The following is a 17,054-nucleotide window of genomic DNA, read 5'->3' on the forward strand; positions in this document are numbered from 1 at the left end:
TCCTTCCTCATTGGTGAATGTGACAAAGGCTGTAAAGGAAGGAACACCACCAACCAGCAACTGGATACTCTGCAATGTCCGTGTCATGGGAAATGCAGGTAAGTTTGACTTTATTTGTACACTACATCTGTATTTCCTTTTCTTTAAAAGTTTATACATGAACTTTTTTTTTTTTTTACTTGGAGGCTTTTGAAAATGTAAGGCCCTGTATTACTGTATTATTGTATGTTTCTGTTCTGTGTCCTGTGTACTGTTTGTTTCTATATGTGTCTTTCTGGCTGCTGTTACAACCAAATTTCCCCTTGTGGGACAATTAAAGGATTATTCTATTCTATTCTACTGGAAACCATTTTTTCATTGTCATTGTTTTTGCAGATTTATTTCTTCTTTACATTGTATCTTACATGTTGTATTCTGTACAATTTATGTTATAGCAACTTATGCAAATGCCAGGGCAAAGTTGCATCAAGCAGAGTATTCATCAGACTTGACGGACAATGAGAATGGCATAAGAAAAAGAAAGTAAGTGGTACTAGCATACAAACAAGATGAAGTTTATTTCCTGCAGTGTCATAAATGTTCTGTGCTTAACCTTTCTAGGCCAAGTGTTAAACTGATCAATCAACTGAGCAGCCACACTGAATCAAGTGAGCCTTCTGATTCAGATGAAGAACTTCCACCCACGCCTCCAGAACAACTCCTTCAGCGACCCTCTGGAAAAAACAATAGTGTAGTCGCCAGCCCCGCTGCCCGGAGTGCCGCCAGCCCCACTGCCCGGAGTGCCGCCAGCCCCACTTGTGAAGCCATGTTCTCGAAAGTACTTGCCATTTTAGAGGAAGTGAAGGAGACTCAACTGGTTCATAGCAAGATGTTAAATGCCTTGCTGAAGCAGAAAAACGGTTCAGTTACGGAGGTCCCTGAAGGGGTTGTTTTACCTCTTAAAACCCAAGACGATGTTGAGGCTCTTAATGGAAAACTGGAGGACTCCAGTCTCATGTCTGCTGTAGTAAGTTTTTTTTTTTTCCTCCCCATTCTGCTTGCCACTGTTCTTTATACAGTAGCCAGAAAAATTCTTTGATATATTTTCTGAAAGACATTCTCCTTCATGATTTTTTTTGGTATACAGCATAATTGGTTTCATTTAACACAGCAAGTCTTACTGGTCCTGAGGCAGCAAAGCAGGCCAGAGACCATCACATCTGCTACCATGTCTTTCTGTTGCTATGATTTTTTTTTTTTTCTGAGATGTTACTTTTATACCACATTAGGGCTGCCACGATTAGTCGACTAGTCACGATTACGTCGACTATCAAAATCGTCGACGACTGATTTAATAGTCGACACGTCGTTTGAAGCTTTGTAAGATCACAAAAGACGCAGGAATAAGTAGCAGGATTTAAGAGTGTAATAACAGACTGAAACAGAAGATGGCAGCACTGCATGTACAAGGATTCCAGCTGCCGTTAAACCCCGAAGAAGAAGTAGCTCTGTCCCAGAATTCATAGCGCAGCCCAGCTCAGTTTCCAACAATGGCGGCAGCTACTTAGTTTTAATGTTACTCTTATTATTCTTTCTGGGTCACAAAATAAACGTTTAACATATTTTCAGGCGAGAATGTAGCTGTGTAAACCTCAAATATCTGCTCAGTTTATCAGGACACCACATATTTTCAAAAGCGCTCCGACGTTTTCAGAGACGTCTGTTACCCACTAGCTCGATAGCTAGCCGGGGGCTAGGCTAACTAGAGCCGTGAGAACACCGGACTCCCGGCTAATCGTTTTCAAACCCACCGCAGTCTTTCGTTACTCAGGTTAAACATGATATATAAGTCACTTAGATAAATTAAAACTGTTATTGTTTGGCTTTTTTTGTATTTTATTTGTTCCTGAGTAAATCGGTTTGGCTGAGATTAAATTTATAGTTTTTACACAGCTGAATAAACATCAAGCAGACAGCTGATTATCAGAAGTGTGAGATGCTGGAGAATTTACTCCGGTGTCCTGTTATATTTTAGATAGCAAGGAGTTTATTAAACTTCACTGAAACAATCTGCAAATTTCATTAAAATTTAATAAACTATCATCTTGTCTTTATTTTTAGTTAGCACCTTAAACACTTAAAGCTGTAAGCTAATGATAGTTATATAAGAGCAGATGCTGCTGGTGCAATAAGCTGTACGCTGTACGTCCAATGGATGATGATCTGATTAGTGACTAATCGCAAAAATAATCGGTGACTAGTCGACTATCAAAATAATCGTTTGTGGCAGCCCTATACCATATGTTTACCTTCCAGAAAGTTACATTTTTTTTATTCTAATGAAGCATTTGATTCTGATTTTGATAACGGATAGATTTCTTATATTTGTTCTGCTATGATAGTTTATGCAAATTCTGGCCAGTTCCTATTTATTTTAACCTTTTAGCCCCCAACCCGTCGCCGATGACAGGTTTTTCCAACCTGTCTCTTCCAACCAGAGCTCTACCAGGGGCCCAACACAGCTGGACTTATTTAGAAGAAAAGAGATGCCCAAAAACAAACCACAGGGCCAAAGGTCACAAAATTGTTTTTGTTCTGTTTTACAATTAATAATTCAAATTGCCTATTCTAAATCTTTTATTCATGTACATTATGAGTCCCTTTTTCAGTTAAAAAAACAGTAAAATTTCAAGTTTGTTTTTTGCCCTTTTCTGTTATTAATCCCCGATTACACTCTTATAGTATACAGTAGAGAAAAAAACCTAGCAGATGTGGAAAGTAGAAGTAATCCTGAAAAAATGGAAAAAAGCACACACACTCACAGCTGATTTTATGACACTTTTACAGCTAAAACAACAAAATATTCACAGGTGTCCTGCTTAACATTATGGATAAATGATAAAGGGGTAAGGAATAGGGGTGGGTTTTGATTATAGATTTATCAAATAAAACCTATTTTAGTTTGGAGAAAGTAAATGAGAGCAGGCACACGCATTCTGCACAAAGATGTAAACACAAAGCGCGGACCCGCCGACAGATCAGAATCAGTGAGATGTGGCCTTTCTCAGCCGACGGCACTTTGTGTTTTTTGTGCTAGATTCTGAAGCTGCAGGTTTTATCTTTTTTCAAACAATATTGACTGAACCAGCAGCAAAAGAAGATCCAAACTACACTGAAAATTTCGCTTCACGTAAACATCGTCATGAATTCCCTCTTACTTTTGCTGTTTTGGTTTTCCACCATGGTGGTTTTCCATGACGGTACTGGAATATTTCTAACATTTTGAGTTATTTTCCAGTATTAGAAAATCAGCACTGCTCAGTGTTAGCCATTGTTAATCTTCAAAACTGACTAGGTTACTTTTAAACATATAACACTGTCAAAAGTGTTAATTTAACAATCAACAGTGTTGTATTTAACACTCAGAGGTGTGGACCCATATAGACACTCTCCAGTGTTAATTTAAAACTGGAGATTTTGCTGTGTAGTATTTTTTTATCTCCACACAATTAACATTAAGTAATATGTAAAGCGTCCATTTATCCTCCATTCCTGGTCCATTATCTTAAGCTTAGGCTGCTCCCCCTGTGACCCAATCCGGTACTAAGTAGAGAGGCCCAGACTTCGCTCTCTCCAGTCTCTTGGCCCTGCTCCTCCAGCGGAATCCCAAGGCATTTCCAGGCCAGCAGAGAAACATAGTCCCTTTTGCATGTCCTGGGTGTTCCTCTGGGTCTCTTCCTGGTTGGATGTGCCCAAAACGCCTCCCCAGGGAGGCATCCTACCCAGATGCCAGTATCTAATCCAGGGGTGTTAAACTCAAATACACAGTGGGCCAAAATTCAAAACTGGAACAAAGTCGCGGGCTAACGTTAATATTTATTGAAATATATTTATTCCTCCAGATATAGGAATGAATCTTTTCTTATGGACTCAAACACATTTTTCTGAAAAACTGAATATGGAACAAGCAAAGCTTAATACTAAACAATATATATATATATATTAGCTGTATAATACCAGTAGGCCAGCTCTAATAGTAATTTGGTATGGCTTCGCGGGCCAAATATAAGTAGGCTGCGGGCCAAATTTGGCCCGCAGGCCAGAGTTTGACACCTATGATCTAATCTGTCCTTTTTGTATGTTCCCCTCAGGTTGCCATGGTAGCAGATATAGGGGGAACAAGTGTAGATGATGCTACAAGGAGAATGATGAAATTCCTCATATCACCCGAGCTTGCCGTGGAGTACAACTTGCTTGGCCGACATGGGAAGAAAAAGTTCCGAGATTTGCGCCTCTTTAATGTTGTGTATGGTAAGTTAATTTCACTTGAGACACTTTTTTTAATAAAGTGTTTGAAAGTGTAAGTGAGATTGGTTATTGTGCCATCTTATATATTTGAGGCAAGAAAGTGAAATAAACATTGTTCTTTGTAAATCATTACCAAAGGAAGTAAGCTATGGTTACCTTTACTTTGGCTTACCCATTTTTCTTCTTCATTTGCAGAGGCACTGAAGAAGAATTCTTTGACTGCAAAAGTCAACCTGCAAGAAGCAGAGAAAGCTCTCTCCAAATGGTTCACTGGAGCTAGAGACAGAGGAGGACTGAGGGCTGCTAGGGGACAAAATAGGCTAACGGCTCTGTAAAAAAACATAACAGACACCTCTGCTGATTCAAGACAAGGTTCTGAGTTTCCCTTCTTATTTTTTCCCATGTTGCTACAGTTTCAACTCTAAGCAATTTGAATGTAGTTTGATATTTCTAGTTTTTTAAGTTCACACTCCTTGGAATACAGTTACTTAAACCCACAGTTGTGTGACAAAATAAATGTGAACAAAATGTGTTTTGTGTCCCCTCTTGATGTTTCTATTTGCAGTCAGCTTTAATATATTTAGTGTCTTTGTGTCACAGAAGCCGTATTGGCCGTCTGTTAATTTGATTTTGTGGCTGTTTTGGGACCCGCCCAGTGCCAGAAATTAGCCAATTCAAACAAGAAGTAAGATGCAACTACAGAACCCACTGATAATACCATTCCAACTTTTTAGCTCATGTTTTCCTCATCTTGTACACACTAAGAACTTGAAAAATGGGGCCCAGGTGGGTTTCTGAGTACTTTGCCCAGTTGGGGTCCATTTAGTTCCCAGATTTTACCAATATAACACCAAGATGGGCATTTAACATGGGGCCATTATGGAACCCGCGGACAATCCCACTTAAAACCCACTTTTTAGCCTATGTGGAACCCACATGGTACCCACAAAAAACTTGAAAGATGGGGCCTGGGTGGGTTTTTGTGTACTTTCCCAGTTGGGTGCCATTTAGTTCCTAGATTTTGCCAATATAACACTAAGATGGGCTTATAAAATGGGGCCATTATGGAACCCGCGGACAATCCCACTTAAAACCCACTTTTTAGCCTATGTGGTGCCCACGTGGTACCCACAAAAAACTTGAAAGATGGGGCCTGGGTGGGTTTCTGTGTATGTTGCCCAGTTGGGGCCCATTTAGTTCCTAGATTTTGCCAATATAACACCAAGATGGGCTTATAAAATGGGGCCATTATGGAACCCGCGGACAATCCCACTTAAAACCCACTTTTTAGCCTATGTGGTGCCCACATGGTACCCAAAAAAAATTAAAAGATGGGGCCCGGGTGGGTTTCTGTGTATGTTGCCCAGTTGGGGCCCATTTAGTTCCTAGATTTTACCAATATAACACCTATATGGGCATTTAACATGGGGCCATTACGGAACCCGCGGACAATCCTATATGGGGCCCATTTTTCAGCCCATTTCCAAACCATATGGGCCCCACATATAAATGTTGGCTGGGCGTGTTGTGAATAAGCAAACATATTTGGACTTTTAACTGGATTCTGCAGTACAAGTTTTAGTCTAGTTTTTTTTTTTTTTTTTTGCTTGCCTGTCCCGTTTGGCTCTTTTGCATCAGAATTATTGTCTAAAGGCAAAGAAAGATGCCCAACGGATTTACTTTACCAAATAGACCATCCCAGCCTTGCCATAATGGTCTATTTGATTCACCTTTTATTGTTTATTTTATTTTCACTTGCTGAATACGGGACAGACTTGACTGGGGGAAAGAAGGGGAGAAAGAAAGAGAAAGAGCTGAGAAGAGGGACGGGGGAGAAGGGCAAAAACCAACAGAATGGGCAGAAAAAGAAAAAGCATCTATCGATCACCTGGATCACCTGCTGAGAAAGAAAAAAGAAAACAAGCAGAAGAGAACAAGAGTAATAGAATAAACAACATCACAATGATATATGGGAATATGACAGTAAATACTAAATATTAAACATTATTGTGCAGCACATAAGATCAACAGAACACAGTGTGCTTTGAGGTAGGAGCCAAAAAGGGTGTAGTTTGTGGGTGTGATCACCCGTGTGTACACCTGTGAGCATGGACGCGCTTGTTTTTTTAAAAGGTTCCTTCATGTAATGATCTGCTAGAGGGTGTGGGGGGGCCACAGCCCCGTCCTCCAGGGCATGAAGCAGGTATGGAGGAGATCAAAACTCCAGACATCCAGAGGTCCCCAGAACACAAGAGACCAAGGAAGACCCACAGAGGGGCAGCTGCGCCACTGTCCCAGAAAGAGCTGAGGAGAGTCCCAGATGAGGGCTCACTCAGCAGCCGCGGAGCAGAAGCCAGGGGGAGTTGCAGTGACGCGCCCGTGAGCTCCGCCGGCAGCCAGCTGTGCCTGAGTGACCGAGCCCCAGGCCGAGAGGCCGGGGGCACCCCACCTCCGAAGTGGCCCGAGCGAGCCCCAGGCTCCAGGCCCCGACAAGCGGCCGCCAAGGAGTGAGCCGGTGTGTACCTGGACGCCCATCCCCGGACACAAAGAACCACCAACGCACCGATGTCTGAGGGAGTCCGCCACTGGCCAGTTTTAGTCTAGTAAGTGAATGTGTTTAATTGTAGGCATGGACATTACTGGATATTCTTTATTTATTATTTTACATTTACAATTTTTTTTTTCCTGGGGACCCTGTGACTTCCCATTGAAGAGCCGTAGGCTGGATCTCTTAAGATCTCACTGCTGGGTTTGTAAGGCCATGTTACTCCTAAATTTCTATCTTGTTCAAAGAGAAGATATAAAACAAAGTTCTAAGCTAATCGACCTTAGTGTTCTCCTTTTTTAAAAAGAATCGATAAAGAATCGAATTGTTAAACAGAATCGAAAATGGAATCGGAATCGTGAAAATCTTATCAATACCCATCCCTAGGCAGGATAGAGTGAAGGAGAGAAGACAGGTTGGATCCACTGTGCTGTCATGAACAGCCTGCTGTGGGTGGAGGGTGAGGTGGAGCAGGATGCTGTGGAGGAGGTGAGGCTCCAACCCTAAGCCCAACAATCATGTTTTACAGTCCTGTGGTCTCAGCCTCAGATACTTATTAAATCACACAGAGCTCATGTAGAAACAAATGAACTAAATATGTTCTCCTTCATTTCTGTCACACAAAGCTGTATGAAACGTTTCCCACAGTTGGTATCATGGTTGCTAGGCAACCTGGGCAGCGCGACGGAGGTTAGACCATCCCATTTCATGAGCCTACAAGCCTCGCACTTCCGGCCTTAGTGGTCTTCGCGGCCCTTGTAGACTGTTAAGGCTGCAGAACCTAAATTGGTATACAGTCTTTGTCTTAGCTGAAAGAGATGGTACCACTAACTTATTTTAGTCTCTATATTTATGTTGAGGCTTTTGAGCTGGATCGTAACAAATGTACGTTTAGGTTCAATAGATCCACACTAAAGACTTTTTGTTTTACAAATCACTGAATGCATGTTTCAAACACCTCAGTGTTAAACGTTTTGTTGTTTCAGTGTGTCAGGTGGCACTCGTTGTATACAAACTGATATCCTGTGATTTATCTTTGCTTTAATCCTGTAATTCAGTGTTGTTGGATAAACCTTTTAATCAAATGTTCACGCCTGGTTTCATTGATATCACATCCACCCAGAAATCTGGACTTCATCATTTTGCCCTCACATCATTATCTGAACAAAGCATTAAACAGCAGCAATGTTAAAATGAATAATGAAAGGAATTTATTGGGTTCTTTGAAGGTACAGAGTTGATGGACGCGCCCCATTTAATACCTACAAAATACAACATTAAGCTTTGATCTTTATTTTTAGTTGTGTTATTCTTCTTTTTAACAACATTTTTAATCTCCTCCTCCTCCCCAAAAACCAATCACTAATGGTGTTGACCACACAGATGGGCACTTGTTGTCCTTCTGGTGGAACGTTCTGTTGCTTCAGATCATTTTTATGCTTAAACAGCAGATGAAAAGTGTGTCGTATCAAAGCTGCAGACTGTTTCATGCATTTCCAACTCTTTATTAGAATCTTTAATGCAAAGCACTTAAAACTATTACTGTTAAATACTGTACTGCTCATAATAAGGTGCCATTAAAATATGAATAAGCATAAAAAACAATGAACCTCATTCTTTATAATTTATAAAATATCATTTTGCATGTTTGTCTGAACAGCCTGAACAAAATAAAGGAACCATAAATAGTTTTCTTTAAATTATTGACACAGATATTTTTCTATCTGCATGATTTGTTTCCCTTTGATTGTCTTGTTAACGGTGACCTCGTCCTATCCAGTTCCTCATCCAAGTGCTTCCACGTTTCCCCCTCACTATAGACGCTCTGTCAGGTTTCCAGGAGTAGCTGCAGCTGGTTCTGCATGTCAGTCGTGGCCACACCAATGATGTGGACCTCAAATCTGTCCTCTGCGTTTGTCTGTCCACACAGCATAAACACATATTTAGCCCTGCAAACTTTCATCCAAAAAGAAAAACTATGGTGATCATGTGGTTGCAGCAGGTCAACAGGACACAGACATACACATTATGTCTTGGTGAATGCTCAATCATGATATAACCTGGCCCCTAGACAGGTCGTAACACCTGGATAAAACATTCTCATTAAAGTCACAGTAACACTATGATGTGGTGACAGTCCATGACCTCTAATGAGTCTGACAGGCTTACCAGGTTTTTCAGGAATGATCTGGAGGTCTGTATACGACTGAAATCAGTCACCCGAGCTTCAACTTTTAAAGTCACAAACTCACCATCAGTTACATTGTGGAGGTACTTCAATGTCACTTTTCACACAAACAGCAACTCCACCAGCACCTCTGTTTGCCATGTTTGTGTAGGACAGGTGTTCCCAATGGAGACTCTGTGGGACTGAAGAGCCCCACAGGTGTGTCTCCATTGGGCACAAACAGCTGCTGGACACAGTTCATGGTGACTCTGGATGTCAGTACTGTGAGCTGCCAGTCCCTCTGTGCGATGGTGAACAATGGTGAAAGCTCCTGACTGTCTCACGTGCAGACACGCGTGTGCACACTAACAGCTTCTGTCATGCTCTCATCACGTGATTTAATGAGCGCGCTCAGACGACTCCTTCTAGAACATCGACACAAGTGTTATTAATTTAAATATGTGTGTCCATATTTGTAACATTGTTAGTCATGTCATTTTTACCTTATTTTGTGTACCTGCTGGCTGTTCTTTCTGGCTTTTCTAAAGTTTCTGCCCAGTTTTCACAGTTCAACAACAAGTAGTTTTGATGGAACTTCAGCTTGTTCAGCTTTTTCAATATTTCTGCTAAATTTCTATTGTTCTGCTGATTTTTGCATTCACACCCCATTTTCTCAGGAAATTGAAATTGTATTAGTTATAGTTATTATGATATTTCCATACATACTGTCACAACTTGTATATCTTTCATATCAGTCACCTCCAAAAACTCTCTATATGATCTTGAGCCTTCCTGCAGGACAGTGGAGCTCGATAAAATCTTCAGGTTGACATTAACATGATGCAGGTAAACAGCTGAGAGTTTGAGTCATTTATTTTGAAACAATGACCTCCAGTAAAAATCTGTCATCTATGGTAATCAGAACAGCAGAAACACCCAAATCATTCAGACATGTGGATTACAGGGATTACATTACATGGATTAAACAGCAGAGTCCACCTTAAACCTGATCCAGGACCATCCCAGTGAAACCACAACAACCACCAACAACACTGAGATGGTCCTGGATCAGGTTCAGAGTCCAGACAGAGATCATCATCATCATCATCATCATCATCAGTCTGAACACAGGAAGCAGCTGCTTTTACAATATCAGACACAAACAGGACCAGGATCCAGTCTCAGTTAGTGGGAACCAGGATACGACCTGAAAGAAGAAGAGACGAGGACACAGTCACCAACACTCTGAAAACACATCATGGAAGCTGATTTCAAACTGCTCAGTAACAGTGATTCAGTTTCATGTTTCAGGGCTTGGACCAGGTCTGAGAGTTCTCTAAAAAAATGCATTAAAAAATGGGTTTGAATGCAGCCTGACACTAATGTGGTCTGAAAATAAACTGTACTGGTCTACAACTTTGTGAAACTGGTTTAAAAACAGCCTGAATATGAATTTTAAACATCAGTATATAAAATAAAACACTGATGTAAACCAGATCCAAACCAGTTTTAGACTCATGTAATGTGGTTTGAGATTAAGACTGGTCTAAACTGGTTTCATTCTGGTCTAAACTGGTTTCAGGTATGAACTGGTCTGTGAGTGAGAGTCCTGCTCTGACCTCGGGCCTTCCTCCTGTAGTAGATGAATCCAGCCAGAGATAAGATCAGACCCAGGATCAGTCCTGAGGCTCCGATGGCGAGCTTGTTCCTCTCTGACTCAGGCAGGGACGAGGAGGGATCTGAGTCACACAGGTGAGAGTCAGACAGGTAGGTATGTACAGGTGTGTACAGGTGTGTACAGGTGTGTAGATACAGACAGGTATTTACCCCAGTCAGTGATCAGAGGTTTCTCCAGGCTGGCGTGCTCCACCACACAGGAGATCTTCTCCCCAGACCTTCAACACAAACATCACTGACTCTCAGATTTGGACTTTAAATGTTTAAACTTTAGTGCAGACTTTTTACTAAAAGTCTGATTATGATGCTCACCTGGGTGTGTACTCCAGGTGGGAGTGGATCTGGTAGTACCAATCACCATCTGCCATCTCCTCAGTGGAAGTGACATCAGCGCTGACTTCCTGTCCATCTCTGAGCCAGCTCACTTTGATGTTTTTGGGGTAGAAGTCATAGACGCTGCAGACCAACATGGCTTGATGGATACCAGAAGGAGGCGTACTGGAGTGAAGTCTGACGTACGGCTTAGCTGAAAGACATTATGAGTTTCTGTCGTTGGTAATATCATATTCTCAGGGATGATTGTATTCATGTTTAATAATAAAGATACTGTCACATATAACCAGTCTGACATCAGATGATGAATCAGCTGTGAGGAGAAACATCAGCAGCTGTAAACATCATTTATTTTAAAGTAACACATGCAGAGCTGTATGTGCTGGAAATCTACCAGACTCGAACCTGGATCAGTTTTTATTAACATCCAGCAAAGTGTTGACTCAGAGTGACATCAGTGTGAACCATCAGTGAACTGATCCTCCTGCAGATGAGCTGCTGTGCTGGTTTACAACTAAAGTCTGACATATAGAGAGTAGCTGATAAAGTACTGATTGCAAACTAAAGGACTGAATCCACAGCTGGTCCCAGTTTGAATTTCTGCTCATCCAGCTGTTTGACTGATGAGCAGAAATTAATAATGATTTATTTTTGTTTGATACACTTGTTTCTTTTCACAGTGTGTTTGTGTTGTTTGTTTTTCACAGCTAAAGACTCACAGCAGCTGATTAATGAATGTTTTACATTGGTTGCTGCTTCATTACGTTTGGGTGTAGGTATGAACAACTGTAGGCTGAACAACAATGGTGGAGGAGATGGTGATAGTGGTGGTGAGCGAGGACCTGATGGAGGGTCACTCTAATCAGACTGTACCATCCAGAGCCTGCAGAGGGCGCTGTGTCTGTCTATTTGGTCATATTTGTAACCAGTCACACACAGATGGGTGAGACAAGAGCTGCTGGCTGATGGAGGAAATCTCTCACACATCCTTCCTTCTCTGAGGTCACACCATCTCACTCCAGAGAGGAAGTCACTCCTGTAAAGAGCCTGCTCATCCACACATGGGTCAACACTCAAGGTGCATTTAGGTGCACTGTAGATCTAGCCATCTATAACCCAAAACTGATGGATAAGACACGTGGAATCCCTTTTCACTATCAGACAGCTTCCTCTCCACAGGAGGTCTGAGCTGGTTCTCCTCATGCTCCTCTGAGCTGCTGGGAGCTGACTGTAGTTCATGACATGAAGAAACACTCGTTTGATTATCAGACGGTTCAACCAGCGGAAAACTGTGTTCTGTCCCACTGGAACACATGAATTATTAAGCTTGTGTTACACAGCTCACAGGTTGTGTGTGTTATGATGATAACTTCATAATTGTTTCAGTATATTTAATAACTCCACTGTTACACTGACTCATTGATCTGAGCTGTAAATGTGTGCAGGTGTGAAGCTGTTAAAGAAATCAACAAACAACAAAGAAACAAACTGCAGACACACATTAGTGTGAAAATCCAACTTTAAACAAACATCAGTGTTTATAAGATTTATCTGCTTTAAAATAAGTAAAGAAGAAAAAAGTGTTCAATAACCTGTCAGGCTGCTTCATGCTGTTAGAAATATTTATGTGGAAATATTAATAAAATTAATGTGAGCAATATTTCACCTCGAACAGGTTAAATAAATACTTTAATATCATCAGTGTGTTATGATGAACAGCTGCAGTTTGCCTGTTTCACCAGCAGGGAGCGCCACAGACTGAGGTTAGCTCTGTGACGTTACAGTCAGAGCTGTGATCAATGATTTATTACAGTTATTGATCACCAGAGTCTGACCTGCAGCTGTGAGTCCATCATGAATGATTCAGAGTGACATGAACACCTGATGATGTCACACAGACCAGCACACTCACCTGATTTAGACAGAGGGTTGCTGTAGTCAGTACCAATGTTGGGTACGCAGTACGTCTCCTTCAGAGCTCTCATTGCAGCCAGCTGTCCTGGATCTTTGTTCCATCTGTCTGCGTTCTTCACTCCCAGCTGAGTGAATCCAACAAACTTCCCCACACTGCTGTCAAACCTGATGTACTCCATCATGTTGTAATAGTAAGACAGGATGAACTGGATGTCCTTCGTATCAGAGGAGTTAAAGTCACAGCGCCCCACATTATACATCATGAATCCATCTGAGAACAAACACAACATCAGGACTGATCACTGTATTGATCACAACCAGTGAGAGAGTGTATGTGTGTGCTGATGAGTGGATTTGTATGTATTGATCACTATACTGATTAGTGATGAGTGTATTGACCAGTGATCAGTACATTGATTGGTGATCAGTGTATCTCTGCAGTATATTAAGGAGTGTATTGATGAGTATATCGATCATACCTGCTGTGCTGAGGCTGATGAAGAGGAGGCTGAGGCAGAGGAAGGATGAAGCCATGTTCCTGAGTTCTCCTGACAAACTGACTCAGTCTGACTGAGAGCTGCTCTAAAAACAGAGGACAGGTCACATGACCACAGCATCATCTGTTACCAGGAAGAACTCTGTGGGACCAGCTCACAGCTCTCACTCTTCATCACCGTGTGTGTGTTTGTCCATTAAAGCTTTAAAAACAGAGAGCACTCAGAATCTTCTGTTCTCATTTATATCCCACAGTCAGAGCATCATTCATCTTTAATGTTTATCTGCACCAAACAGTTTGAACTGGCCACTGACATCAGTACTGCTGTAATAATAACCACAACCTGTAATATTAAAAACTGTCATCTTCTCTCTTCTTCCTCCTGTTTAATAATGAATAAAACAATCCAGCATCTTTGTAGCACTTTTGATGACTGCATCGCACTGTTATATTAACACTTCCTGTTTGTCTTTAAAAGGATAGAAACACTTTTATTGTGAAAGATTTCCATGCAGCTGGCTGATGCTCCTCTGTGTGACAGCACAGGCCTCATGGATGTGATGGAAATGTCTCAAAGATGAAAACAGGGTTTTTTTTAATTAATGTGAAGTGTGATGTCATCATGTAGAGATATATTTTTACATTTCAGTGTTCGGAGCAGCTGAATCCCGTTTTACTGTGATTAAATTAAATAATAATTAGAATTTGCCATTTAAATACTAAAGCAGACAAATTTGGATTCAAACATAAAATCGTTAACAGTCAGACTGCAGCAGATGGACATCAGCTCATATAAAATGATTATTGTGCTGTGTTACTGTAGCATCTTTGCCTTACAAAAGTGACTCCTTCAGGTCACTATTGGTGGGATTTATTGGTATATAAAGAAAACTGAAATGAATCATGATGAGATTTTAACAGCATTCAGGATCAATTTAAACGTTATATATTAAAATATGTTACAACAGAAGTACTAAACATGTTGATTCATTTCTATAAACTGTTAATTGATTTTTCTCTCACCTGTTTGGATCAGCATACACATGATCAGAAATGTAGTTTTATATCTTTGTGTGGCATTAAGATAACTTCAGATATCTTTCATTTTAAACACACACACAGATTCCTTCATTAAACTGTATGTTTGACCAATGAAGTCACGTGACAACAAACAGGAAGCAGAACCTAAATAATGACACCAGTGAGACACACCTGACTCAGCTCTGCACTGACTCAAACCACAGAGAGTGAGCATTTGTAACAACACACAAAGAACAGACTCACAGATTTGTGTTTATTACCCAGATGTTTTTATTGATACATAACGATCTGAAACACAGTTTGATAAACAAGGAGTTATTATAGCAGTTTATGAACACACTGAGATCACCTGAGCTCAGATGAAACCGATTTAAGCAACAATGATTTGACTTTTATCTTCTTTGTTTTTGTGGCAGGAGCAGAGTCCAGGTAACATCTGCTGGATCGAACATGTGGAGCTGTGGGTGGAGAGCGGCTGCAAGTAGCTTTGCTTTGAATTCAGAGTTAAACTTTATTGACACACATGATGACAGACAGACAGACAGAACAGCTCATACAGGTGATTAACTTAAGGCAGGTAAACAGGAAGCAGACAGGAATCTGATGTTCATTACAGGTGAACTCTGCACACTTACATACAGGACAGTCACAGTGATTATGAGCTCATCATATAACACTGATGACATCATCACTGTGAGCCAATCAGCTGCACTCGTTTCCTTTGACGAGGAAGAAGGTTCCAGCAGCCACACCGACCAGACCGAGAGTCAGACCCACTCCACAGAACACAGAGGGTCCAACACCTGGATCAGAGTGAGCGGACGCCTCCACCTCTGGAGACACAAACACAGAGAAACATGAACCTTCACATCTGGACACAAACAGGAAACACAGGATGATGTGCCCACAGCTGTCTCAAACTGTCAGCTCAGATCAGATCCAGCTGTTGTAATAAACACTGGGCTCGGACTTCACCTCTGGAGACAGAAACACACAGAGACATTTAAATAAAGTTTTCTCACCATAGATCTTGGTCAGCGGTTCAGTCAGGGACAGATGTTCCACTGCACATCTGTAGATGTCTCCCAGCTGTGGGGTGAAGACCAATCTGGACGTCTGTCTGAAGGAACCATCTTTGTTGGGATAGGGAATGTTGATGCTGGATCCTGTGACCTTCTGCTGATTCTTGGTCCAGGAGACGTTGACAGGAGCAGGATAGAAACCAGTCACGTGACAGATCAGAGTGTTCTCCTCTCCAAACTCCACCTCATCTCTGCTGTAGATCATCACAGAGGGAGCAACTGTGCACAAACACATCAGGCAGAGGATCAGAGCTCAGCTGGTTCCCATCAGCAGGTGATCATGATGATAATAAACATCAATAAAAAGTTCAGGTGTTCAGTCAGATGATGTCATCACTGTCTGTGTGAGAGAAGCTAGAGTGAGGTCAGAATCATGAAGTTAAACTACAGACAGACTCAGTTCAGCTTCAGAGGAACTAAGAGGAGGAAAAATAAAATAAACTGTGATCTTTAATATAAACACAAATATAAACACGTCAGTGTTCCTGTACACATGATCAGTCTGAATGTGCTTAAGGTGGAATGATTTCATATATTTAATCAGTTTGAAGCTGGCTGTGTTTGATTGGACAAAGTAAATCAGTGCTGATGATGTCATCAGTGTGTTACTCTACAGAGCGTGCAGGTAAACACAGGTGAGGTGAGACAGGTGTTACATGTTGTATTTACTGTGTTTGGGAGGGAAGTCCTTCATATCTTCACGAACAACCTTCAGGTTCTGTTGGCAGATCTGTAGATTAGCCACAGCTGATTCATAAACTCCTTCCTGGTAAGTGATACGATCAATAAAAGGAGGCAGAGGGTAGATCATCTCCTGCTTGTTGAAGTCTGCGTAGGCTTTCTCTTCACCATCCAGTCCATACATGAACTCTCCATCAGAGTCTGAACAGCCACCGACAGCAATGTCACTGTGCAGAGCTGAAACACATCAAACACTGATCAGTGACCTGATCAATAACCTGATCAATAAGCTGCTGTTTACAGAGACAAACTCACCGTCAGCAGAGACACAGAGGACACAGGAGAGGAAGAGGAGCAGCTCCTTCATCTTCATCAGCAGCTCTCTGAAAGTTAAACTCTGAGTGTGTGTGTGTGTGTGGACCTCACCGTGTGAGTGTGAGAGTCTGTGAGTGACTGAAAGTGCAGCTGAGCTCTAACACACAGCAGCCAATCACAGAGCTCACAGCTCATGATGTCATCAGTGTCCAGGCAGACAGCAGCTGGAGGTGAACATGATCGGACACACACAGCACCGATCAATAATCAATATTTATAGACTCTTCAAAATAAAGCTCAGCCTGATCAGCTTCCACTCTGAGGATTTTCAAAATAAAATACTTTATTTTAATAAAATGATTCAGTTTGTTTAAAAACACTGTGAAATATGACTTCATGTGTTATTTAAATAGTTTACAGTTGAAATCACACCTGAGTTCATGTGTGTTACTGTGACAGTGAGAGTCACAGCTGTGTTTGTCAGCAGGAAACTTTTACAAACACAAAGACTTTACG

General features: G+C 41.3%; 3 protein-coding genes across 3 annotated transcripts; 1 reads left to right on the forward strand and 2 right to left on the reverse strand.

Moving 5' to 3' along the window:
• Positions 1-14: 14 nt before the first annotated feature.
• On the forward strand, positions 15-9,334 carry LOC309700339 (uncharacterized protein; the record flags this gene model as incomplete). Its single annotated transcript, XM_082523864.1, has 6 exons — positions 15-98; positions 435-522; positions 601-1,006; positions 4,131-4,290; positions 4,483-4,618; positions 9,172-9,334. The coding sequence occupies exons 1-6, from the start codon at positions 86-88 to the stop codon at positions 9,332-9,334; spliced, it is 966 nt and encodes a 321-aa protein (XP_082379990.1). The 5' UTR covers positions 15-85.
• Positions 9,335-9,854: 520 nt separating this feature from the next.
• Positions 9,855-13,534, reverse strand: LOC309702839 (H-2 class II histocompatibility antigen, E-S beta chain-like). The gene is made up of 6 exons (XM_082527460.1): positions 13,403-13,534; positions 12,922-13,194; positions 10,989-11,202; positions 10,827-10,894; positions 10,619-10,738; positions 9,855-10,206 (listed from the first exon to the last, which is right to left on the reverse strand). Exons 1-6 carry the CDS (start codon positions 13,455-13,457, stop codon positions 10,181-10,183), a joined length of 756 nt encoding a protein of 251 aa, XP_082383586.1. The 5' UTR covers positions 13,458-13,534; the 3' UTR covers positions 9,855-10,180.
• Positions 13,535-14,706: 1,172 nt separating this feature from the next.
• Positions 14,707-16,679, reverse strand: LOC309702845 (H-2 class II histocompatibility antigen, E-D alpha chain-like). The gene is made up of 4 exons (XM_082527466.1): positions 16,539-16,679; positions 16,212-16,460; positions 15,483-15,761; positions 14,707-15,293 (listed from the first exon to the last, which is right to left on the reverse strand). The coding sequence occupies exons 1-4, from the start codon at positions 16,594-16,596 to the stop codon at positions 15,163-15,165; spliced, it is 717 nt and encodes a 238-aa protein (XP_082383592.1). The 5' UTR covers positions 16,597-16,679; the 3' UTR covers positions 14,707-15,162.
• Positions 16,680-17,054: the final 375 nt, after the last annotated feature.

This window comes from Aulonocara stuartgranti (genome assembly GCF_965226115.1).
Source record: "Aulonocara stuartgranti genome assembly, chromosome: 3".
NCBI lineage: Eukaryota > Metazoa > Chordata > Actinopteri > Cichliformes > Cichlidae > Aulonocara > Aulonocara stuartgranti.

Coding starts and splice junctions, on each gene's coding strand:
- LOC309702839 (XM_082527460.1), bottom strand. CDS start 13,457: ATGGCTTCATCCTTCCTCTGCCTCAGCCTCCTCTTCATCAGCCTCAGC. Junction 13,195..13,402: donor CATCAGCCTCAGCACAGCAG/GTATGATCGATA, acceptor GTTTGTTCTCAG/ATGGATTCATGATGTATAAT. Junction 11,203..12,921: donor CAACCCTCTGTCTAAATCAG/GTGAGTGTGCTG, acceptor AATGTCTTTCAG/CTAAGCCGTACGTCAGACTT.
- LOC309702845 (XM_082527466.1), bottom strand. CDS start 16,596: ATGAAGATGAAGGAGCTGCTCCTCTTCCTCTCCTGTGTCCTCTGTGTC. Junction 16,461..16,538: donor CCTCTGTGTCTCTGCTGACG/GTGAGTTTGTCT, acceptor GATGTGTTTCAG/CTCTGCACAGTGACATTGCT. Junction 15,762..16,211: donor GGACTTCCCTCCCAAACACA/GTAAATACAACA, acceptor GTTTGTGCACAG/TTGCTCCCTCTGTGATGATC.